The sequence below is a fragment of the Prinia subflava genome, chromosome 12 (assembly GCF_021018805.1).
Source record: "Prinia subflava isolate CZ2003 ecotype Zambia chromosome 12, Cam_Psub_1.2, whole genome shotgun sequence".
In the NCBI taxonomy this organism is placed as follows: Eukaryota; Metazoa; Chordata; class Aves; order Passeriformes; family Cisticolidae; genus Prinia; species Prinia subflava.
In genome coordinates, this window is record NC_086258.1 from 5,842,800 (window position 1) to 5,867,449 (window position 24,650).

The 24,650-nt window shown below is 53.2% G+C and overlaps 1 protein-coding gene across 2 annotated transcripts; it reads right to left on the reverse strand.

Annotated features, from left to right (window-relative positions):
* Nucleotides 1-1,262: 1,262 nt before the first annotated feature.
* Nucleotides 1,263-24,610, reverse strand: SH3GLB2 (SH3 domain containing GRB2 like, endophilin B2). Of its 2 annotated transcripts, XM_063409993.1 has the most exons (11): nucleotides 24,421-24,605; nucleotides 16,568-16,709; nucleotides 16,139-16,267; nucleotides 15,343-15,476; nucleotides 14,777-14,869; nucleotides 11,060-11,122; nucleotides 7,390-7,413; nucleotides 4,856-4,945; nucleotides 4,565-4,665; nucleotides 3,285-3,546; nucleotides 1,263-2,658 (listed from the first exon to the last, which is right to left on the reverse strand). In XM_063409993.1, the coding sequence occupies exons 1-11, from the start codon at nucleotides 24,481-24,483 to the stop codon at nucleotides 2,551-2,553; spliced, it is 1,209 nt and encodes a 402-aa protein (XP_063266063.1). In that variant the 5' UTR covers nucleotides 24,484-24,605; the 3' UTR covers nucleotides 1,263-2,550. The 2 variants fall into 2 exon arrangements, with proteins under 2 accessions (XP_063266063.1, XP_063266064.1); XM_063409994.1 differs by lacking the exons at nucleotides 7,390-7,413; nucleotides 11,060-11,122 and having other exon boundaries at nucleotides 24,421-24,610.
* Between the last annotated feature and the right edge of the window lie 40 nt (nucleotides 24,611-24,650).

A 24,650-nucleotide genomic window follows, 5' to 3' on the forward strand; every position in this document is an offset into this window, starting at 1 on the left:
TGTGACCATGGAGAGTTGAAGCTGAGCAAGAGACAGCAAAGGGATGAGGGCTGCCAGGGGGAGGGAGGCAAAGCTGGGATCTGGCCCATCTAAGCAAGTTCAGTTGCAGCAGAGGCTGTTCCTTGACAGCTCTGGTTGGGATCTTCCCTTTTTGTTACGGTTTTGGAAGCTGCAGTGTGCTCCTCACTGTCTTGGTGTTCAACAGGAATGGATTCTTCCCGTGTTTATTCAACCACCAGAGTGAGCTGGTGGTGCTTGGCAGGAGCCCTTGGTGCCAGACAGCAGCAGTGGGTGCTGTTGGAAATGTGTGTTTAGAGCTCCAGCAGCATTTCCTGAGCTGTCCCTGTCCCTCAGAGAGGATCCAGCCAAGGGAGGCTTCTCTGGCATCTGCAAAGAGGCAGCACCAGTGTCACCTTCCTGTAGAGAGTCAGGAGGAGCAATAGATTTTCCATGTGCTTTTTCTCCTACTGCAGAGGGAACAAGAGTGCTGGTGCCAGGAAGAGAATTCCTTCTGGCTGCTCTGGGGGAAGAGACCATTTTCTGCTTCATTAAGCTGCTGCTGCTTTAATGTACCAAGGAGAGGAATAACAGGAACAGGGATGGCACTGGCCTGAGGGAAATTATACATGCTGGAAAGGAAATAGGCAGGAGTAGATCTCCAATAGATCAGGACTATGAGAGTGCTGGACAACCTCTAACAACCTCCACATGAGAGTAGTCCTGGCAGTTTTAAAACTAACCAGAATAAAAACATTTGAGTTCCCTGTTCTCTTTAACTAGAACAGCCAAACATTACTGCTGCATTACGGAGCATTTCAACAGCTGCTTTTCCCAGGAGTTCCTTCCAAGCTGGGTGTTAGGGACAAGACTTTAGGATTTTAGATTAGCAGCAGATCTAGTTTCCATAACAACTACAAAAGTCTGTTAGATCTAGAATAGCACTTGGGGCTCTCAGCAGCTGAAGTCATCCTGCTGCTCTATTTTTGCTTCGGGTGCAGGAGGAGCTGTTTCTCAGAGCCCTGAAGCTGTTGTACAACTGAGATGTGGCAGCTGGGAAAGGAAGCACAAGGCTCTGAGGTGTGGTGGGAGTGGCAGGGGGGACAGGAAGGATGAGCAGCTTTGTTTTTAACCCCAGCTTCCAAGCCTGGGGTGGCAGGAGGGCACTGCACTCCCCTGAGCTGCTGCCTTTGTGTCCCTCTTGTCCCCACAGCCCTGTGGCTGGGGACAAGGACAGCCCTGAGCCCACAGAGGATGCAGAGGCAGGAGGTCAGGCAGTTTGTTTATTGGCAAGTAAGTGCTGAAACCCATGAGCCCCACAAACACAGGTGCTCAGTGCCCTGTTACATTAGAATGGTCACGATACCTTTGGGGAAAGTGCAAAAGATCAATAAACAAGCAAAGTTACTTCTGACATACCCAGGGGAAGGGTGTGAACAGAGCTTGGTGCAGGTGAGTTTCTCTCCCATCCAGCTTGAGTGGAAAACTCGTGATACATCAAGTGGAAGTCCTTTAGGTGAGCTAAGAGTTCATTGCAGAGTGAGCAGGCACACACACACCTGAGCTGAACCACCCCATCCCAGCCTGGCTCGGGGTGTGTGTGGCCAAGAGCAGCTCCCTGCTGGGGTCACAGCAGCTGGGACTGTCCCTGCACTAGGATGCACCAAGTCTGTTCACTGCTGACGTGGGAGGGGAAACATTCATTAAATCAGTGATTCAGGGGGGAAATAAAGTCAGGCTAAAACATGCCTGGACAGACACTGAAAGAAAAGCCTAGACAGTAACACAGGGAGCAAAGCTTGTAAAAAGGCTTGTAAACTCTGCAGTCCAAGAGCAGTTTCCCAGAGGAAATGCAAGCGAGATGCGTGGTCCCTTGCACAGGAGTTTGGGGTTAGGCCCTACAGTAGCAGGTTGGTCTCCACAAAGAAATCTTCCAGCCTCAGGGGACAGGGGGAGCCTCCAGGCCCCAGGACAGTGGCTGTGGCTCTGGGCCAGCCATGCTTTGCTGTCTCCCAGGGGTGGGCAGGGTGGGGGGGTTTAACAGGCTTCTAAATTTTAACTGCAGCCTCCTTGCCTTATGTGCCAGGACATGTCAGAGGGGGGTGTGGGACACTGCCCTGCTGGAATGCTCAGTGGTTGGATTCAGGCAATTCTGCTGGAGAAGAGAGGAGGGACAGACAGGCACCAACCCACACCAGACACAAGGGAAGTGTGACTGGGAAGCGGCTGCTGAGGGACACAGCTCGCTCGCCCCGGGAAAGCCACTGCAAGGAACAAGAGCAGGGCAGGGAAGGGAGAAAGTAACCAAGGAATCTTGTGCCATCAGGACTAACCTCAAAGCAGGCTGCACTGGTAGGTAACAAATTCAGTCTTGGGTGCCATCAGCCCTTTCCCAAAACCTCACCATTACAGTTTTCCCACTTCTTTCCCACAATTCCCATATTAGCAATGGAGTGTCGACCCTGAAGAGAGCAATGGTCTCAGATGAGGAAATCTGCATTAGAAGTGCCAGATGAGGGGTGCATTCTGCTTGGACATTCTTCTTCTTAACCTTTAACTTAACAGTTCCAAGTAAGTGACAGGAACTTTCCCTTTCTGGTTCCCTCTTTCCCCTATGAGCCAGTCTGGATCCATGCCTGGCAGGCTGTACACAGTGATCATCTGGGGAGAGAACACAGCACATTAGACAGGACCTTACTCTGCAGACAGAGCCAAGAATTTCAGTCGGATGGGGACTGAAAGAACAGTAATTCCTGAAGTTCATTTAGCAGGCATCTGTGCCCTTTCCCTGGAGCTATCTGCAGCTTTAACACAAGATCTATGGAAAACTGCCCAGTGATGTCCCTGTTGCTTTTTCATTCTCCAAAGTGACTCAAGCTACTTTTACATGTTGCAATGTCATCCCTTCTGAATACAGAAGTTCAGTCTAGAGAACAGAAAAGTTTCCAACTTGCTGATTTTTCTTTTTTTCTCAGCATGATTAGAGCAGGCCTCCAGCCAACAGCTTATCCCATGGCTCTGCATAAGGCAGCTGTCTTTGAGGGTCACAGTGAAGATACTGAGTACTGGAGTATTTTACTTTGGGTACAGTTTGGCTTCAACAGGAGTTATTTGCGTGATGTTAAATGGTAAATGGTTGTGAGCACAAGCTCACTGCAACTCAGCAGATGCTGGCATCCAGGTAAAGGCTCTATTAGTTTCATAAAGCAGGTTTTAGGGACAGGAAAAGGAACTCAAGTCCTTGCTGGGCAGTTACAGCCACACCCAACGCTCAGGAAAGCACCAACCTCATCTGCAAGAAGCGCCAGCTCGGTGCTGTCCGCTGCCTCGTAGTCGTAGAGGACTCTGGCCCTGCGTGTCCCACTGGCAGGAGGCTTCACTTCATTGGGGTTCAGCACTCCCTCTGCCACGGTGTTGGGCACCCCAACAATTGTGGGCACCACTGGGATTGTAGGGACAGCAGGGAGGGTGGCAGCAGCAACAGCGGGAGGAGAGGTAGCGGCTGCGGGAGACGCAGATTCTGCGTTGCCTACGAACGTGCCTGAAAATCTTACACAGGGAAAAAAGCACAGCTCAGTGAGGCACAAGGAGCTCTTCCCTTCAGCAGCTGCTGTGCAGAGATGATGCGCAGGAGCTGCTCCCTCCATACCCAGCTGTACCATACCCACACTGCCCTTCACGAGGGGAAACACTCCCAGTTCCCATGGGCTGACACTGCAGCAGGTGACACTGGTCTGCCTGTTCTGACTCCAGTGCTCTGTTTCACCAACTTCAGGGCTACCAGACTGACGTGTGGCACTGCAGTTTTTTACTGGGTCCATTGTGCTGTGTCCTTGCCCTGCTCTCACACAGTCTGTGCTACCTGTTGTGCCTGCTAATTCTTCTGGAAAGGGATGGGCATTGCTGCTGTTGAACTGGATGCCACAGCTGGAGGCTCCCAGGCTTTGCAGGCTCTCTAGAGACAGTAATGGAGCCCAGGCTGAGTTATCTAGGGGAGTATAGCTCTGGCCCTGGCAGTGATCACACTGAGGGGAGGAGAGCCCTCAGAGCTCATCCTGACCAATATCATACTTACATTTCTCCTTTGGAGCTGCAGGCATGGAAAAAGAATGGAACAGGAGTGTGAGTGAGCACGTAGAGGCAAAGCCCCTCCTGGGTCAGGCCTGTGCTGGTGTGACAGAACCAGACAGAACATCCCAGCCCACCCCAGGGGATGTGCAGCCAGCAGCACGGAATATGGACTCTGGGATTTGTTACTGCTGCAGCAGAGCATGCTCAGGCTCATTGCTTGGCAACAGGAATTTGAGTCCTGTGTGATTTAACCAATTTAGAGGAAGAATGTTCAAACTCCCATGGCCATCGTGCTTTGAGAGGAATGTAAAAATCCAATGGCAAAGCCTGCTCCAAATGCACACCACCACCAGGACTGGTCACCACTCTCTGTCAGAGCTGTGAGGGCACTTTGTAACTTCTGCCCAACATTACAATCTGGGAGGGGAAAGAGCCCTGAGCTGGGGGTAAGGGGACCAGTAACCCTCAGAGAAGGAAAAGCATTCTCTTGTCTTACCTGCCCAGTTGCTTCTGTAGATCCAGCATGAACTGGTAGCACTGAGCATAGTAGTTGGTCTGAGACTCCACAAACTCGTGGAGACAGCGAAGATGATTCACCTGGAGGGAAGAGGGCCATCAGCTTGGCTGAGTTTGGTTGCCAGGCACAGAAACTCTCTTGCTGCAGCTACTGCTCCCCTGAGGTACCCCCAAATGACCCCCTCTATTCCCCATGCAGGACTCCATGATCCTCGGGGCAGGATCCAGGAGTCTCTGCAGCCCTGTCCCCCCGGGTGCCAGGAGCACTCACGTGTGTGCTGCTGATGCCCTCCAGCAGCAGGCGCGTCACCTCTGCCTGCCGGTCGAACTCGGTCTGGGTGAGCCTCAGCTCGTGCTCCGCCTGCAAACAGGACAGGGGCTCGGGCAGCACAAGGCAGGAGCCCTGTGCTGCGTCTGCAGCCCCCACCTCCAACCCCCCTCTGGCTGCAGGACACGGGTGCTGCAGGACCCACGCACAGCTGGGACACTGAGCAGGCACAAGAGACCCTGGGTTGGGATCCCAGAGATCTCTGGCTCTATTTCAGCTTGGTTCCTTCTTAATCCCACATTGGATCACTGCAGGTGATGGAATGGCAGCTCAAAACTGAGGCATCAAGCAGGGAAGCTCCTACTCCCACAAGACTAGAACATGAGGATGGGGAGGCTTGGTTAATCCTGAGGTATGTGGGAAGTCAGTTCCATGCTGGCTCCGGTCCCTTTAATCCCCTGTTTCTGCACCTGCAGGCACAGGAATGTCACAGCCTCCCTAGGCTTCCCCCTGGAAGTGCAGTGGGTTCCTTTTTATCACCACAGAACAAAGGCTGAGGCCAGGCAGCATTTACCAAACTGCTGCTGCTAATTGAATCTGCAGTGGTGATGAACATCCCAATCCAACTTCTGTCCAAGGGCCTCCTTTGGGGCTAGTTGCTGATTCTGAGCTAGGAGGAATTGAACACTGGTGAATAGCAGGCAGCTCCCCAGCAGGCTTGGGGAACTCAGAGACAGACTCACACTGGAGACACATCTGTCCCACCAGTGCATTTACACTGGGGCAGTTCTGCAGTACCAGAACACTCAGGTGGATCCTGGCAAGATCTGCAGAAGTGCTGGAGCAGCCAAGTGCTCTGGGGCTGGCTCTCCCCTCCTGCTGATGGAAAGGGGTGACAAAGCATCCCCAGAGTTCTCTCGAGCAGGCAGCATTAACACCAGTGCTGGTGTCCTCTTGGGATGTGCTGTGACTGCTCACAGGGGAGTGACACCCACCCAGCTCACTGGAAAGAGAATCCCTTCCCCTCCTCCAGGAGCATGCAGCCATCAGAGCTGCCCTGGTGCAGGGGCTCCTTTTGCTGCTCTGGGAATGCCCTGACCATTCTGGCACAGGACTGACATGTCTGGAATTGAGCCCAGAGGGCTGATCCTGCCAGGCTGATGGTCTCAGAGCAGAGGCCACACCACTGGTGACCCCAGAGGAGAGCCAGCATTCCCAACAGGACAAGCTCGAGGTGCTGCTGGGGCCAGCACAGCTCTCATCTGGTACCAGCATCACCAGTGTAGAGCCAGGCTACAACAAAGAAATGCATTGACTGTCTTTTAACGAGATTTGTCTATTTTAAGCTACAACTCAAATGATCTATTTTCTTGCATCCTCTGTATGAAGGGGATTATTTAAAGGAGAAGGGGGAATGTAACAGGAAATACCAGTGCAATGCCTTCAAAACACCAAGCGACTCTTGCTCCCGTGAGCTGAGACTCCAGTACTCAGAGCTATTTAAACCTGTGCCAGGCAGATCCAGCTCTATTTGGTGCTGCCTGGGATTTGCCTCTCCCTGCCAACTCTGAGCAGAGGCAGGATGGAGTTTCCTACAAAGCCAAAGCTGGATGGTGACCTGGGAGGCCCCTTCCAGTCCTGTGCTTCTCCAGGACATGGAGAACTTCAACATTTACTCACATCTATCCAAGCAGAACAGCCCAAAGAGAAAGGAGAGAGGAACAGCTCCTTGCATGCTCACAGCTGACTGTAGCCAGCTTGTTTGGTTGAGGGGCTGCAGGATTTAAAGGACAGGAAGAGCTGGGGCAGGAACAGCCAGTGCATTCTGTGGATGCCTCTGCAGTAACAGCCACAGGCTGCTGTCATGCACAGCACACAGCAACTTCTGCCACCCTGCACTCCAGGCGTCACAGCAATGCCTGCTGGGGGTGTTTCAGGACAGGAGCAGGATCCCAGAGGTGTCTCTGGAAGCTCCATGCTGTGCTGGAGCTCCACACAGAGCTCACCTTGGTCTCAGCCCTCCTTCCATCTTCATGGACAAGTCACACCTCCAGAGCCTCCACGGATCAGCAGGGTAAGTGCAGCTCACCCAGAGAGAATCAACTCCATGAGGCCTCAAACCTCCCTCCCCACTGAGCTGCTCCTGCAGCAGCTGGGGATGTGCATGGGAAATGCTCTGTCCTTGCTCCGTGTGGAGCCACCTGGATGGATTAGGAGGATCAGAGCCTGGGCCACAGGAGCAGAGCTGGGTCACACCTCAAGATCACCTCTGCTCCTGTCACACAGAGCAGGGTTCTGAGCCTCCTTTTAGCCCACGGACACACCTGGATGCCAGGGAAGTGTCTCCCACCAGGGACAGCCCACGGCTCATACCAAGCTGCTGTCATTGCACTGAACCACACAGCGGGATCAGAGCTGGGGCACACAACAGCAGCGGTCCCCGACCCTCCCTGCCTGTGAGCAGGAAGGGTTCCACAGCACCCCCGTCCTCTGAACACCCCCAGAAGGTTTGAGCACAATTCCAGCTGGGTACTTACTTTTTCCACCTCGTCATTCCAAAGCTGTAGGGCCACAGAGCAACAGGAAAGGAGATCAGTGTTGGAGACGTCGTGAAGCGCTCGGCATTAACACCAACAGCAAGGACGCTCCATGGACACAGCAGGCCAACTCCAGGGACAGGCCAGCCCTTCACCCAGCAGCAGCTGCCAGATCCCTGCCCCTTCCCCTCATTCCTGCACCCTCGAGTTCAGTTTCACAATGGGAGAGCAAGTCCCTGCCACCAGAGCCAGAGCCAGAGCTCCCTGCCAGGGCTGCTGCAGCCACTGCGCTCCACAGGCTCCAGGAAAAAAGGGATTAACAGCAGAGTCCCCTGCACTGCACAGCAAGGCTCAGTTTGCTGCAGCTGCAGAGGCTGGTGTTGAAGGACAGCCCTTCTTTTAGGATTGTGGAGAGGCAAGTGAGCTTTGTGAGCTCAGGCCACACAGAGGCCAGTGCTCCTCACCCACGGTCCAGAGAAATGGGATAATGCAGCCGGCCTCACTGCCAGGCCTGCTCAGCCACAGCAGGGAGGAAGCAGGGGCTGGATGCTGCCTCTGAGCCAGGCAAAACATCACACGACTCCTCCCTACTCTCCTTCCTACTCTCCTCATCCACAGGGGCACACTTGAGGCAGCAGAACACTGGACACCTCCAGCTGCTCGTGGGATCTGGCTTCAGGACATGAAACAATGAACAAAGTCACACACAGCAATGGCAAAGGGAGAGAGGAGGCAGGAAAACACATTGATCCTTCCCAGAGGTCCTTGGCCTTTCTCAGCAGTCAAATACTGCCTCAGTCCTGGCAACGTGAAATGCCCCTGGATCTGGGAGCACAGCAGGCAACACCCACCCAGTGGGGCCAGGGGAACGAGCCCTGTGGAGCTCAGCTTCACCACCCAGTGTCGCCTCTGCAGGTCAGGGAAGAGCACCAGACACAGAATTTGTACTGGGGGGCACAAGGCCTTTGCTAGCACATCCCCATGGTTTTGGAGCAAGGTTTAGTCCAGGAGCAAAGGGGAGCTCCCCTCTGATCCCAGGCCTTCCCACTCAGACACTGTGGACAGTATTCAGCCGTGGCAGCCCCATCTCATCAGTGCAGTACCCATGGAATTTGCAGCCAGATTTGTTTCTCTTCTGTAGCCTTTGCTGTGCCACCTCCAGATCTGACCCTGTGGTGTTCTGGGACAGTCCAGCTTTGCCCAGGTCCATCCCTGGGCTGAGACTCTGCGTGGGTCTTTTTTGGACAGCTCAGAGAGCAGGAAAGGCCACGATCTGCTGCTGTCCTCCTACACCCCAGCTCAAGCCAGAGGAATCCTCTTCAAGGTACTCAGTGTGTTTTCCTTGGAATCATTCCCAGGAGTACAGCTCGTGGCAGGGTCTGAGAGAAAGGGATATTTCAGCTTGCACAGCTCACATACACCTTCTTACACAAAAACAAAAGGTCAGTGTGGGAGAGAGGAGAAATGGCTCCTCAGCCTCCAACTCGTACAAAACAAGGGAGGTGCTTTTTTTCTTAGATTTAGTTCCATCTGAGCCTTCCTGTCGTGGAAGGGAAAAAAAAATAAAAGCACCATGTTATCCACCTCTCCAAAAACCAACAATGTGTAAATTTAGAATCCAAATCAGAGCCCAGCTGAGGGCGTGTAGTCCAGGAGAGAGCTGACCTGTTTGCTCACCTGTAAGACAAAGCTGTTACCTTGGCACAACCAACCCCTCCCTCCAGAAAGGAGCCAGCTCAAGAGCGAGGTGAGCAGCAGCCACTGCTCTGCACTGTCAGAACACACTAAGGAGCACAAGGACTCTGGCCTGCAAGGAAAGCAGAGCAACAGGATGAGGAGCTCCTACCTTGCTGCAGTGCCTGACCCCTTGGGATGAATGCTGGGATTTGAGAGCTTGCAGCAAAGCAGCCCTGCCTGTACAGAGCCAGGGAGCAGCCTGGGCTCAGCCAGGCTCTGTTTTGCTCATTAGAGATGCAAACTGTAATGCAGGCCACCCCTGCCAGTGCAGCTGGACTTCAGGTGGCCCTTCACCACCAACTGCAGCCTCTGGAAGAGTTTTGGAAGCCACAAGGCCTCACTCTGGTCAGACCAGCACATTTCCCACGGGCACTCCTGGTAGGAGGCCCTGCTGTGCCATCACCAAACCTGATCAGGTCAGTGCTGGCTGCTCTCCCAGCGTAGGAGAGCTCCCAGAGCCCTGCTCTCGCTGCCCAGTGCCACCAGCACTAGCAGAGCCTGATGAGAAGCACTGAGCTAGGCACACATGTCCCAGGCAGACACTTGTTGGCTAAAAAAACCTCACAAAATCAGTTCTGTTCCTGTCTGTGGCACCTGCTCCCCAGAGCAGCTTTGCAGCAGAGCAGAAACAGACCAAGGGACTTTTTGGTGAGGGCTGGACATGTCCAACTCAGTGGGCACTCCATGGGATGCCAATGAACATTGTACAAATGCTTGTCTTCAGGTGTGCTTTAGCCCTGGTCTGTTCAGAGGCAGGGAAAGCCCAGTTTCTCTCCTCTGGGCCTCCTAGAGCTTCACTGCAGTCCCTTGGAACAGACCTTCCCAAGGGAGAAGCCAGAGCCACAGGCTGGCTCTGAGCTGCACTAGGAGACAGGAGAACTGAGCAGTTGCTGCAGCATCACCAGTATCAGCTTCTTCTGCAGCACCGTCCTCACTGAGCCTGGGATAAATCGTTTTCTAGGTACTGTGCAAAGCCATTTGTGATCCCAGCATCGCTCTCCAAGAAGGTCAGGACAGATCCCGCTAGGAACTAACACTGATGCTGTCAGCTCAGACACACCTGTGTCTCCAAACGGGATGGGTTTCCCATTAACCAAATCCACCTTGTTTCCACAGTGCTTTTTGTTTCTGAGAAGGCTGAGCTGTCCTTTTTCATATCTGCAGATCACACTCCCCAGCACTTCCACTCCCAGATTATTCTCTTAGCAGGCATCAGTGTTGTTCTGAAGGCTAGTTAGGAAGCAAGATGATCAGTTTTCAACATTTTAACGAGAAATGTGACATTGTGCAGTGGGGAGCCATGAACACAGCATGGGAAGTCGATTGCTTGGCCACATCCACTCAGTGGAACAGAGTGGAGACACAGCAGGCTGTTCACCCACCCCAGGCACAGCTGGCTGTGGAACAGCTGCCAACACAGTGAAACTGTAAAAAATGACCTCTGTTTACAGAACAGACAAACCTGCACTGTTACTGTGGCAAAGGGATTCCTCCACCTTTGTTTCTCGAGACCACCTTCAAAGCCTCTGACTATGACACCACTGTCACTGTGATCAGACAGTCACACATGTGACACTGCCACTGTACAGCTGGGACCATCCAGAACGGCCCCTCTTGGAGGTTGTTCCTCTTAACTGCTCCCCAGCAATAAAAACCCATCAGAAGATCTCACTAGAAATGTGGAGGAGGCTGGCAGGGAAGCTGGTTTGGAAAGCAAACCCAGCTGCAAAGGGCCAGACCCTGAGCAGGCACCACAGGGGTTACGTCAATCCTCGAGGCTGAGTCAGAGGAACCTGGGCAGCCCATGTCACATTAAAATGTTGAAAACAGCAGAGCACTAGGCCTGAGTTTAAGTCAGGTAGAGAGAGGGGCAGGAAGAGGTTGGAGAGGCAGTATCCAGGAGGAGGCAGTGTCCAGGACGAGGTGATCTTACCGCTGATGCGCTGGCGGAGAGCACGTAATTACGAGGTCTGGTTTCCTGAAAGTCAGGCACAGCCTGGGGGGGAATAGAGTGTCATGGACAAGGCACCAGAGGAGTCAACAGGAGTCACTGGGTGATGGGTGGAACAAGAGACCAGTGGCTTTTCCCCTGCCTGTGCTGGGAGCTTGCTCTGATGCTGATGAGAGGAGGGAGGGAGGTCTCCTGGTATCTCAGCGTGTGGAGGCCAGGCTTGTGCAGTCACACCTGGTGCTTTACCTGCAGACACTCCTGCTGTTAGGAACTCTGCCTGTACCTACAGCTGTCAGCTCATCCAGCATGATCCCAAAGGCATTCCCATTCCCTTGCAGCCAGCAGGTTGCTCCTGTTGCATTAGCTCAGGGCTGTGGGCAGGGCCTCCCTTCCCCTCGTCTCCTGCCCACAGACACTGTTCAGGGCCCTGCCCTTAGAGCAGGAGTATTTACAGCACTGGGGCATCCCTTCCACGGTGCCTTCTACTGCTCTCACCCTCTCCAAGCCACACTTCCTCCTAACACAGCCAGATCTGCTGTTTCCAGGAAGGCACAGGGCTTAGCCAAGCCAGGTCTAGCCAAAGGCGGTGTAGGATTTTTCATCCCAGAGGTCAGGAAACCTCCACACCACCTTCTCCACAGCTGAACTTCTGCCCTGGGGCACAAAGACCTGAGCACTCTGGAGATTTCCTCGCTGGAAGTGCAGTGGATCCAGTCCTCCCCACACAGTTATGGGCTCATTAACCACCACATACCGTGGTGCTTTTATTGTTTGAAGACCAGACCTCCTCCTGGGATGGCCTTTGGCTGTAGCACTGCCTAAAGAGACACCAACGAGCTGCCTGACATCAGGAATGTTCCTGGCCAGCCCTTACTGCTCAGAGGCTGCTGTGCAGGGCTGGCACAGTCCTGCTGGATCCCAGCTCTGGTGTTAATCCCCTCAGGCCTCTCCTTCCCTCTCCAGTCACCCAGATCCACTTACACACACTGACCCACTTTGCTGGGCCCCAAGCAGCTGGCTGGAATGAGTGACCAGAGTGTGGAAGAGCAGTCACGCAGTCCCAACCACTTTTTTTTTTTTTTTTTCATACCATTTAGGAGTTTTAGGGATGGCTGGAGGAAGGAATAAGGAGGAGCAATTCCTATTGCAAGTTAAACCTGAATATAGGGAGAAAAATGCACCAGTGAGGTTTGAGGCCAGCACAGCAAGTAGGCTGGACTCCTCCCTGTGGGGAGAAAGGATGTTTCACAGATATAGCTGCTTATGCTTTTTGGGTTTTTTTGAAGATCAAGAGCAACTGAAGAAACCTCTCCTCCCATTCCCTGGTCTCCAGGGAGTCCCAAAACTACTCACAGCACATGGGATGAAGGAGCCAAGCTTCTCTTGTACTTTCTGTGCATGGAGAAGTTGTATTTGCAAGCAGTGATCAAAAGGGACCCATCTCCCTCCCCCTTCCACTCTGGTAATGGGGAGAAGGGGCAGAACAGCACCACAACCAGACCATCCTGCCTGTCATTGTCTCTGGGCTGCCCTCCAGAGAGGGACTGGCCACCCAAGCCCTCCTCCTCCTCCTCCAGAGGAGCCCGAGGGGGTCTGCAGGGGAGCCCCTGGCCCCCCTTGAATACTGCTTGCAGGCAGTGTGGATGCACCTGAGGGATGCTCCAGAGGGGCTGCAGGCAGGTCTGACACTCCCATCCTTCTGGAGCACCTTCCCAGGCAGACACAGCCCTGATCACGCTCAGAACATGCTGCAGGGCCAGTCCCAATGGGACAAAAGAAATATGAATTTTCTTTTTAAAAATGGGAAAGAGACAATGAGAGGTGTTAAAGGAAAAAAAAAAATCACAGCACTGTTAGCACAGTCAATACTCACATCTCCCTCACACTGAGCAAATCACAAAGAAACAAAACAAAAAGGTTAGTAAACAAAACAGCATCAACAGGAAGGACAAAGCAGAGTCTGTGGGAAATGCACAAGCCCAGGTGCTCCACAGCAGCTCGCGGGTCTGGGCAGCAGCACTCGAGGGCACCAGGAGACAGAAGCTGTGGGAACACGAATTTGCACTACAGAGGGGAAGAGCAGCAAGAGAGAGGTGAGCTGGGAGAGCTGGGAGACTTCAGCTTGTGTGGGGAGGTGTGACACAGGACTCCAGGCAGGTTACAGGGAATGCTGTGATCTAGAGGAGGTGTTTAGAGCAGAGGAAGCAGCTCTCCCTGGTGCTGGGAGCTTCCACCTCATCACCCAGCAGGCAGAGGCACCCAGAGCCCAGGGTCCCACCTTTCAGCTGAGCTGGGTGAGAGCAGCAGCTGAATTTGCTCTGCTGCTGTGCTCAGTGTTTCAGCCACTCTGCTACCTTGGGGAGGACACCCTGGAAAGCCTGGGTTGGCCCTGCACCTGCCTGGAACCCCAAAAGTTCCAGTGGGAAACAAAGGTTTTCTTTTCCAGCTACAGGGGAGTCCCTAAACAAGAGGTGTGTGTGCAGGTGAGAGGCCTTGGGATCACCTCCTGTAGGAGGCAAGGTAAAGAGGAAAGGGAGGAAGCACAGAAGGTATCTGAATTCCTGCCCTGTGCTTAAAGATAAAGCAGTGGCCACCAGTTTCTCCTGAGACTGGGGGCACTGTCCCCTCCAGAAAGGGAATGGGGGATTCCTGAAGGTACTTTCAGAGGATCTGGGAGACCTGACTGATTAGAGGAGATTTTTTTAAAAAGGACAGCTACTACTTGTGTTCACAGCTGTCCTGTGTAGGTCTGAGCACTCTGTCAGACCTGCTGAGCCTAGCACAGCTTCCCCATCTGCCGTGGATGGAGCTGGAGGAAAGGGAAAACACCTGGGAACTGGCTACCCATGGAGAGACAAGGCCAGAGGCCCAGCTGGCAGATGGTTTGAAACAGGCTCACAGCAGGGCTGTGGATCCCAGTGCACCCCAGAGACTGACAAGGACTGGCTGATTGTGACTTGCACACATTTGCCAGTGGAGCTCCTGGCCCCGAGGCAAAGGCAGAACTTGGCAGGTCCTTGTGCCAACAGCCAGAGCTCTACAGGATGACACCAGCTCCAACCAGGCCTTCCAGGGAAGCCATCAGTGCCCAGCGTGATGAATTCCCCAAAGCCAGAGGGACAGACAAGCCTGTCACTAGAGCACCATGAACTGAGTGGGCAGAGAGGCTCAGGGACAGACTTGTGGCCAGTGTGACCCTGGCCACCCCTTACAGGCTCCCACAGCACTCCTGGGAGCTGGCAGGATCCTAACGAGTCTGACAGGCTGGGGCTGCTGCAGAGCTCCAGCAGCCTTTCCCTTGTGCACCTCCCAGCTCAGCTCTCTCTTGGCTTGGTTTAAGATCCCCTGTGAAAATCAGCAAGACCTCAGAAGATGCAGCCTTTTAGTTACTAGCACAACTATCCAGCAACCCTGATCAGTCAGGAGGCAGGAGCTGGGCCAAGTGCAAGCTTCCAGAGTCCAGAAGCTCTGAACTGTTTGCTTCAACAATTCCCCCAAGGGAGGACATCTCAGAAACAGGCACATGGCTCCTGCTCCCAGTTCCCTTCCATCCCAGATAAGGAATTCCCCCAGCCGTGCCTGCCAGAGACAGGACACAGCAGGGTAACCTAAATTTGGACTACCTGAGCCAAGCCCTGGGGCAGAAAGGACAGGGAGGGAAACGAGGGGAGGAGTTAGGGAAATGACGGGAGGAGTTACCGCTGCTTTTGCCTCGGCAGCTTTGGCCTTCTTCAACCTGGCTTTGCAGGCATCCAGATCCAGGCGTCGGTTCTGCAGGATCCTCCGCTCTTTCTGGAAGGGACAGGAGATGGCTCAGAGCACGTTGCTCACAAGCAGGGTTGAGGAGGGGTTGTGCTATCACCTAGGAATCAAATCTATTTCTTTATTAAAACATGCCAGGGAGAAAGAACCAGTTGCTATGCTGGTCTCCTTAGCAGGAGTTTTGGGGCTGGTTGCCAGGGATACAGGATCACCTCCTGGAAACGGGGCAGCCTGTGATGGGTGGTGCCCACAAGCTGCAGGACTGGGGAAATGAGTTACTTCCCTCATGCTCATCAGCTGGCAACCCTTCCCTACCAGAGGGGGAACCTGAGCAGATCTAGGGTTGGTACTCCCTCATCCTTGCATTCTTTAAGGGGAGAGGTATGGAGTCATCCTTTATCACAGGGAAAGAAAAGGGGTTCTCTCAGCGCTGTTTCCCTCTCCCCCTGCCCTCTCCTTTTCTCCAGGGGTGCCAAGCTCCCCCTCCCTGCTGCCACACTCACAGAGATGGTTCTCCAGTCCCCTTCCAGGAAGTTGCGCAGTGGGGTCAGGAAGTTGATGGAGGCAGAGCGGATGAATTCCCGTTCTGCTGCACCCAAGCGCCTCTGAGTCTCTCCAACTTTTATCAAAGTCTTTCCTGCAACAACAGGAACCTTCAGCTCCAGAGAAACCAATTAACATGTTGTGGGCTTCAGCCAACTCACCCAGAGCTCCCATGCTGGGGGACACAGGCACAGCTGTCCCTGGCCTGGGAAAGGTAACTGTGCCTGTCCCACACCAGCTCCAGCCCTGGCACTCTGCTGCTGGCCTGAGGCCTCTTTTCACTGCTCCCAGGGCAGCTCTGATCTTATCTATCTGCTGAGGCACTTATGCCACTGATGTCTTTTACTGCTCTACCTGCTTGCGCAGACTGATCCTTCTTTGCCTCATAAAACAGAGGCACGGGAACAGAGCAGCAAATTAAAAAGCACCAGAGCAGAAAACATGGGTTGATTAGGCAGTGTTGGCTATAGATGCAGTTACAGCTGCCCTGGCTGTAACAGGACTCACTATTGAACAACTATTGATTTGGAGAGCAGGAACAAAGCTCACAGCAGGGGCAAGGACAGCTGGAAGTTAAGGCTGTATCTCAGTGCTGCTTAAAGAAACCCAAAATTCCCCCAGGAAGGGACAGCTGTGAGGATTTAAGAGCAGAAAGGTGCTCTGTGTGGTCAGGAAGGAGCCTGCTGCACACATCTCAGTGCAGAACAGTATCAGGGATATTCTCTTGGGAAGGGATGGATTCCCAGGCTGGCTCACCATAGGGTGTCCCTGGCCCGAAGTCGTTGGCTGCCTCTGTCATGTACTGTGCCAGCAGCTCCCCGTTGGTGACCCGGGACGGCACCTTCCTGTCAAGCTTCTCGTACAGGAACTCTTCCACTCTGGCACCTGGAATGGGGACACAGGGAGCTCGAGAGAGGGCCCTGAACTGGGATTCATGACAGCCCACCCCATACAGTCCTCAGTGACAGAGTGGACAGCAGGCACCAGTACAAGAGCAGGTATTTGTGCCCCAGGGCACTGCCAGGCTGTGAGGTGCTCTCAGCTGCACAGGGAAGAAGGACAGGCCCTGCAAAGACAAGTTTCTCCCAAACCCCACAAAGCCTACAGAGCTCTCTGCCAGAGTGCTTTCAGCACTGAGCTGCAAGTGACATTTGTCCTTCAAGCCTTAGGGGAAGCTGCACTTACTCGGGTTTGGCTGCAGCAGAACCTCAGTCTGACGCAAGATCTTCTCTGTCCAGTTCTTTGTGCAGTCTGCCCTGGCCAGAAGGTTTTCAAAGTGGGCATCAAGTTCAGTCTTCTCAGCCTGGCCCAGCTTTTCTTCAGTAAACTGCAGGAAGAAGGCAATCATTAGATCTTGCTCTTCCAAAGCAAATTTACAGCGTGTTAGAGAGCTAATAAGGGACAACGAAGCTGCTTTTGTCTTGTGTTTTTACCTTAGAATAGAGCTAAAAACCCTCCAAGGTGTCATTCTTTTTTACTCAGGCATCTTTCAGGAGAAGAGGGCAAACTTTTTGCCCAGGAGTAGAACAAGCATTGGGCTAAAAATAGACTCCAGGTTTGAGAGGTGTTCCAGAATAAGTAACTTTTAATAAGGTCTAGTACAAAAATACTCCAGTTTTGAGGGATCTATTTAAATATGCACATGGCTTCCACTGCTTCATACAGGAGAGCAGCAGACATCCTTCACATGAGGGAAGGTGCTAAATCCCTTCATCTTCTACTGACCAACTCTGTGTCCTGTAAACCCAAGGGGTTAGGAATGCCACTACCACTTTAAGTCAGGAGAATCAAACTCAAGATTTAGATAAAAGCACTTCCAGCAAGTAACTCTTCTGGGACACATTCTGAGGCAGGGAATTGAAATAAACACTGTCCAACTCTTCCCAGCACTCAGATTCATACTGGTAATGGACAATCCCTCCCTCTGCAATTCCTTTTAAGTTTAAAATCAGCAGCAGGGAGAATTAGGTTGTGCAAGCCTCCAGTGTTTTCATACTGGGCAGTGACATCTGACCAGGTTTGTCAGCCTCACATGGCCTGGATACCCTCCATTGCTTCCCTGAGGGATTTCTGAGAGAAGACCCCATTCCCTCTCATCCCATCCCCATTTCCCACTTGCTCCTTTCAGTGAAGTTGGCCAACTTCAGTGTATTTTTAAGCACAATTCCCCACTCTTGACAGCACCAGCATCTCGTTGGATCATGCTAAAAGTCCCTTTGGACAGCTGTGCCACCTGGGATCCTTCAGAGGCTCCAGCTGACCCCTACCCCTTGTTAATGTTCTGATGCCACTGCTGAGTCACCAGGACATGGTGCTGTGCAATACTGGCACAGATGCCAGAGATTAAAGCCTGGCTACAGCTCTTAGATGAGATGCAGCTCCTGTCTGATCCACCACTGGTACCTTCTCCTCTCTGCTTCCCTGCTCCAGAGCTCAGCTCTAGATGGGCCAAGATGTCCCTTCCATGGGCTCTTGGTTTGGTGTCTGCTGCCCTTCCTGAAAGGCTTCCTGGCCAGCTCTCTCCTTTCCCACCCAGCCCAACCTGGGAACAAGGTGAGATAAGGAGAGCCCAGAGCAGGGGCAAACAGCCCTTGGAGTCCTGTTTCCAGATGTCTGAGATATCCAAGCCCTCCAGGGATGTTTACACAGCGACCTGTTTGGCAGACTGGAGCTCCAGCCAGTGGAGTGTTCTGCCGGATGTGGGTGGGGACAGATCCTCAGCTGCAGGGACAGGGATGGTGGCACTGGTCTCTCCTCTGCACCACCAGGAATTTTACCTAGGTCTTGCCATGGTCCCCTGGCCATTGCTGGACACAGGTAAAAGCAGATTCAGGGTGAGAGGGTGTTTGTGTCATTTGCTCTGTGATTTCTTTGGGGGTCACACATGGCTCTCAGCAGCTGAGGCTGCTTTCCTCTGTCACTGCTGGGAGCCCAGGGCTGTTTTCAGATTCTGCCAGGCTGGGCTGAGTCACTGCCATGCAGCAAACTGGGACTTCCCAGGTATTTGGCATCAATTCTTGAGTCATCTGTTTAAGATCTTTCCTAAACAAGCCAAGACTCTTTGATGCAAAGATAAGTCTCTCTCGCCCCCCTTTTCCCAGACAGCATTTTGAGACCTCATCTCACTTTCAAGTCCAGCTCTTTTTCCTGCAGTTTAGGCTTATCCTGCACCAGCATCTGCCCTGGAGCTGTCAAACCTAAACCCAGTTTCCTATCAGCTGAATTGAGTCAGCTTCTTACAGCATTGCTGCAGTGCCAGATCGCTGCTGAAGCCCTCCAGCATCCCCACAGTGCTACTGCCACTGCCCTGAACCACTCCAGCCCTGGGGTCCTTTGCTTTATTAACAAGTGACATCAGTGGCATCACTGTCCTCTGAGGCTGTTTTGTGTAACTCAGCACAGGGGTCACAGCTCAGCACTTGCCAGAACTCAGAAACTCAATTCTTATCTCAAGCCAGGCACTAAAGCTGTTTGTCTTGCAACAGGCTGAGGGCAGCACCAGGATCAGGCAGGTCTGGGGGCTATGCCAGAGGGGGAGGATGGGCAGGAACCTCAGCCACAGCCCCTGCTTCCAGAGTGACAGGCCCTAGAAAACAATCTCTCATTGAGCCTTTCTTTCAGGGTTGAAAAGGAGGGCATGAAGGTCGGGAAGCGGGTGCAAAGCATGGCAGGCTGTGGCTCCACTGACATTTAATCCCCTCAGTGTCTCCCTGACCCCTGCCAGGAGCTGGATGTGCTGAACCCATCCCAGGCACAGCCTTGGGTGCCAGGGGCTGCCCTGGGTGCTGTCCCTGCCCAGTGCCACCTCCTCCTCCTCCTTGTGCACAGAGAGTCGCTGATCCAGCTCAATCTGACCTCTAATGTGACTTTTTAGACCTATCAGAGAACCCACCCGACTGCACAGCAGCAGTGGGGATGTGCCACGAAGTGCCAGGAGAGCAGGAGCACCTGCTGCAGGAGCAGCCTGCCATCAGATCAGATGAGAATTCTCCTGGAAGCACAGCCAGCACAGGAGATTACAGGTAAATTACACTGACCTACGAGCTGGCTTGTGGTTTTGTCTGGAGCAAGTGGAAATCTGAGATTTTAGGTGGCAATGGGTCTCAGCTGCTGGCCCCTTCTTACCTGGCTGCCCAGTGAAAAGAAGGGTAGAAGAACAGCAGTTTATGAAATCTGGCTACTCAAGCACTTCAGGCAGAACTCCCCTGTAAAGGACTTCTACTCCTGAGCACCTTTTTTCATAACACAGAAATTTGATTGAAAAAATTTCACTGTGACACCAAAAGATGCAGGAGAAATGAACTCATCAGACCCTCAAGCCTCCTGACTGTAAAAAGACAGATTTTGAGCATTTTATATCTTGCTGCTCCCAGACTAGAAGCATTGCTGTCTTTTCCAACAGATTGCCACAAATGGGAGTGATACTTGGTTTTGTCAAGTTAATTCACAGGCTTGGTGCAGATCCCCGGGGAGAGGGGCAGGGCTGGCAGAGCACAGGCAATTGCAGTGCTGAGAACCTCCAGCTCCTCCACCCTGCCGTGGCAGAACTACTCCCATTTGTTTCCTAGAACCTGAGGAGTGGGTCAAGAGCCCTGAACCAATTCCCAGATGTGCATCCTGGGATCCCGAGGCAGTGCTGAGAGGCTGTTCCCCTGCAGGAAACATCCTTGCAGCTGACCCAGAGCGGGTGGTTAATAATGCAGGGCAGCCTTTTGTCAGTGCCGTTCTCACTCTCCAGGAAGAGCAGAGTTGTGCTGCATTCCAGAACATCAATAATTCAGCCAAAGGTTGGGTTTCCTCAGGGAGGCTTGGCTGGCCAGCAGGAACAAGAGATGCTTTATCAGGGCCCAGGTGAGCAAGCAGGGTGAGCCAGCAGGAGAGCAGCACTTGGGCCACAGGCCCAAAAGGAGCATGGATGTGCTGGGCTGCAGTCAGAGCAGCTGCCCTGAGCATTCACAGCTTGGGGAAAAGCCTCTTCCCCCAGAAGAGTTGGCAGACACATGTCTGGGATGTCAGGAGGGTCAGCAAGTGCTGAACTGGGTGGGGGGGTCCTCTGCACTCTAAATACAAATCAGACAGGCTCGGCCTGTGACTAAAGGACATCAGAGTTAGGCTTTAAAATTGCCCACACTGAAAGCATCAGCACCTTCCTCTCCTTAAAAGGCAGGGGAATAAAACCCCAGTATAATAAAAGCCCAGGCCTGTATGCTGTGATCTCTGTCAGGGTCCCTTGCAGAGGATCTGGTGGCAGAGTTCAGGCCCTTGTACCACTTGCAGAGTCCCTGTTTTATTAAACTGGATGTTACTTCTGACTTTCCACTTTAAATTACAATGACCAAACCAGGGCCAGGAGATTTAAACCAGGAATAGTCTCCTCTACCTGCCAGTAGATTTAGACGGTTGGGTTTTTCAAAGCCTCCAAATAGCTCAAAATGCCCAAAACACAGCAACATTTGCTCTTTTGGTGATCAGAAGCACAACACAGTCATTTGAGCAAATCTGGCTCCCTCTTTGCACAGGGTTGCAGTAGGAAAGAAGCCACAACCACTCAGCATCTGAAAACTACCTGATTTTCAGCAACTCTGGACCAGATAGAGTCTGCTCCAAGTATTTGGTCACCAGGAGTCAGGAAAGCCAGGCTGGGAGCCAAGTGAAACTGTGCTAGAGGACAGAAGGAAGCCATTAACAGGGACAGCTTGGTTAACTCATGAGCATGGCATTCAGGAGAGGAAAAACACTGTGCTGGTGGGTTGACCTTGGCTGGACATGAGGTATCACCAAGCCACTCTATCATTTTCCTCCTCAGCAGAACAGGGGCGTTGAAAATAAGATGAAAAAAACTCATAGTTCAAGATAAAGGCAGTTTAATGAAGATAAATTGTGTGGAGAAGCAAAGAAAACCAGAAGATTTTCTCATCTTCTTCCCATCTGCAAGTGATGTGTGACCAGTCCTGGGAAGCTGGGCCTGAGTACATGCTGTGGCTACTCCAAAAGACAAATGTGCTCTATAATAATGTCTTCCCCCTCTCTCTCAGGTTTTATTGCTGAGCAATGTCCTACGGTATGGAATATTCCTTTGGGCAGCTTGGGTCAGCTGTCCTGGCTGTATCCCTACCAAGACCTTGTCCTTTCCTTGGGTCCCCTTCTGCTCTCTCAACTTTTAAAGTGTGAACACCAATAGCAACCCTCAGCAAGCAGAGGGTTTATTTTATCTACTAATGATAAAAGTCTATTTTATCACCAGAGTTGAGGGAGCTGGGGGAGTCTGTCTGTCTGCAGGGGCTTCAAGATTGAGTAAGTCAGCCTCCAGCTGTTTTACTAATGACATTATGAGGAGATAAGTGCCCAAAAGCTGAATTCACACTGGGGCATTTTCACCCAGAGCCTGTTTACATCAGAACTGACAAAAGACAGACACCTACAGTTACTTCCAGACCTCTCTGAAAGAGCCTGGCTTGCAGCCTGTCTAGAACAGAGACATCCAACGTGTGGCCACACGGCTTCCACTGGCCAAGGTTTGGGATCAGACCCACTCAGTGATAACTGGAAGGTGCATCTGATCAAAGAGGGAGGTCCTTCTCCAAGGGAAGGTGAAGAGTGACCTGTTAGGAGTCTGCAGGTGCTGCAGCCCCTCACAGAGTACTGATCTGATGGCTGCAACTGGTGGTGCCAGTGCAGGCCATCCTCAGGTGGATGCTGAATCCTTCACAAGCCCTGTGCCCTTGCAGTGCCCAAGCCTGCAAGCTCGTTCCCCACTCCCGGGGTAGCAGAGCTGTCCACTGCTTTCCTACCCCAACTTTACTGTCTGCTCTGATTTTCTGATTTTCCTGTGACTGAGCAAGTAGAGCCATGTAAAGGAAGCAGTGGGTTTCAGCTATTTTGGTTGGGTTTTTTGGTTTTTTTGAAGAGCCTAGTCCAAAATCATTCTTCCAGCACCTACATTCGGTTGTATTTGACAGGTTTCAAACCACCTCCTGCCCTGAGGTGTTGTGCTGACCGTGCCCTGTCTCCTTTCTCCCTGGCTGAGCCCCAATTCCAGTTCAAGTGAAGCTCCTCTGTGTTGGTCAGACAGCTCTGCCAGACAGCAGGAGCCAATGCTGTCTGAACAGCACATAATGGCCAGTCCATTTATCTCCCAGTCGCTGCAGTTCCAGAAAACATCACTTTGTTAAATGCCTGGAGCTGGAGGAAACATCTCCAAATGCTACAGAAAACAGCTTTTTCTAGACAGCTTATTCCCATCCTAGAAGATCTGCAGTGCTAAAGACTGCTACACACTCAGCCCTTACTGCCCACAGCAGACCTCTGCTGTCACTGCTGGCTCCTGGGGGAGGTGGGGCAGGGCTCACCAGGCACCCAAAAAGGCTGAATTCCCCCAGCAGTGACCCCTCATGAGGTGGTTTTCAGCCTCAGAGATCTCTTTCCTTCCAGTTCCCCCTCCTTACACACCTGCTTGCTGTCCACAAGTGCCAGCGCTCATCTGGTATCAATAAATTACTACTGTAATTAGGCATATGAATATTCATGTACGAGACAGTGGAGTAGGTGTAGCAGGCAGAAGCCACGATTTATAAACGCCTCCTTACTCTGGAATCACTGTGTGCAGACACTGTTCCCAGGCCTGTCTCCTTCCTACGCCTTGGAGCTAAAAAACATTTATCAGAGACTTACAATAAAGCTTCTAAACAGGAGATTTCTTTCCAGCATTTCTTCTGCATCCAAGGTCATTTACATGAGAATGGCATCTTTAGGCTTTCCATCTGCTCCTTATTTTGCACCTGTAGTTAATATCTCCCTTTTTCATATGACTCACTGGCACGGTTACAGGAGGTGATATCTGCTTACAGGAGACCAGTCCTCGACAGAGCCAGAATTACTCCACTGCACAGAAGGTCTGGAACGAGGCAGCTCTGCTCTGTTTGTTTACCAGCCCCCACGCAATAGGCAGAGCAAGAAGCCGAGTCCCAGAGTCACCAGCTGGACCTCACTTTCCAGGCAGGACCTCAACCAGTTCTGACCTGCCTCTCTCCTCTCCTGGCCAGACAAGAGCAGTTTTTCAGTCCTTATGCCTAAGAAATGAATACACTCAGCAGCTCCATCTCACCACCTGCTGCATGTCTGCTGCTCAGGTGTACTTAAATTTCTTCACAGCTCCGGGGGGGTTACTCCATCCCCAGAAGCTCCTGATCTCAAGTTTGTGAATATCAGACTATCCTGAGTTGGAAGGACCCAAAAACCCAACTCCTGGCCCTGCACAGAAATAGCCCCGAGAGTCCCCCTGTGCCTCAGCGCGTTGCCCAAACGCTCCTTGAGCTCTACAGGCCCGACCCGCTCGCTCTCAGCAGCTCCTGCCCATCCCTTGACCACCCCAGGGTTTTCCCAGGGCCTGGGAGCTCCTGCTCCTCCCCAGGGGCTGAACTGCAGACCGGGTGCAGGGCACGGCACCACCCGCCCCAGCAACAGGGACCATCCCACAGAATCCCAGAATGGCTGGGTTGGAAGGGATCTCTGGAGATCCTCCTGTCCAAGCCCCCTCAGGGCAGGGTCACCTGGAGCAGTGACACAGGAACATGCCCGGGTGGGTTTGGAGTGTCTCCGGAGTGGGAGACTCCCCGGCCCCCCGGGCACCTGTTCCAGGGCTCTGCCCCCCTTCCCGGTGGGTCTGGACACGGACAAAGCAGCGTATGCCGGACCACACAGCTTGGTTTCTTTAAGGTCAACAAACGCCAGGCCCGAACGTCCCGCACTCCCCTCCCCATTCCGAGCACCGTCCCCGGGGCTCTTCCCCTGGGACCTCCCCCGGCACCCCCGAGCCGCGGCCGGGGCGATGCTCCCGAGGTGATGCATCCGCGGGTGATGCTCCAGGCCTGCGCCTCACACAGACGGACCCAGCCAGCTCCGATCTCCCCCTCCAGCCTCCCCGGGGGCCGAGCAAACCTCTCCTGGCTCCGCCGGGGCCTGGACCCGCGGATTCCCCGCGCCTCCCGCCCCGCGGCCTCCGGGCGGTGCCGCTGCCGTGGTGACCCGCCCCGCCTCACCTGCATGGCGCGGGAGAAGAAGACCCCCGCGTCCGACGCCAGTTTCTTCACGTTGAACTCCATGGCGTCCCCAGTGCCGCCCCGGCCGCGCCGCGCCCCCGCTGTCACCGCACCCGCCGCGCCTCCGCCTTTTATACCGCCGGGTGACGCCCGCTCCGCGCCTCTTAAAAGGGCTGCGACTTCTTACAGGGTCCGCGCTCCCCGGCAGCGCCTCGGCGGTGGGCGGGCTC

Bases quoted from the DNA above. Each gene is read 5' to 3' on its own strand.
- SH3GLB2 (XM_063409993.1), bottom strand. From the start codon at position 24,483: ATGGAGTTCAACGTGAAGAAACTGGCGTCGGACGCGGGGGTCTTCTTC. The intron at 16,710-24,420 runs GTGAGGCGGGGC...TTCTTCCTGCAG, and splicing joins TCTTCTCCCGCGCCATGCAG to TTTACTGAAGAAAAGCTGGG. The intron at 14,870-15,342 runs GTGAGTGTGGCA...TGTCCCTTCCAG, and splicing joins GGGACTGGAGAACCATCTCT to AAAGAGCGGAGGATCCTGCA.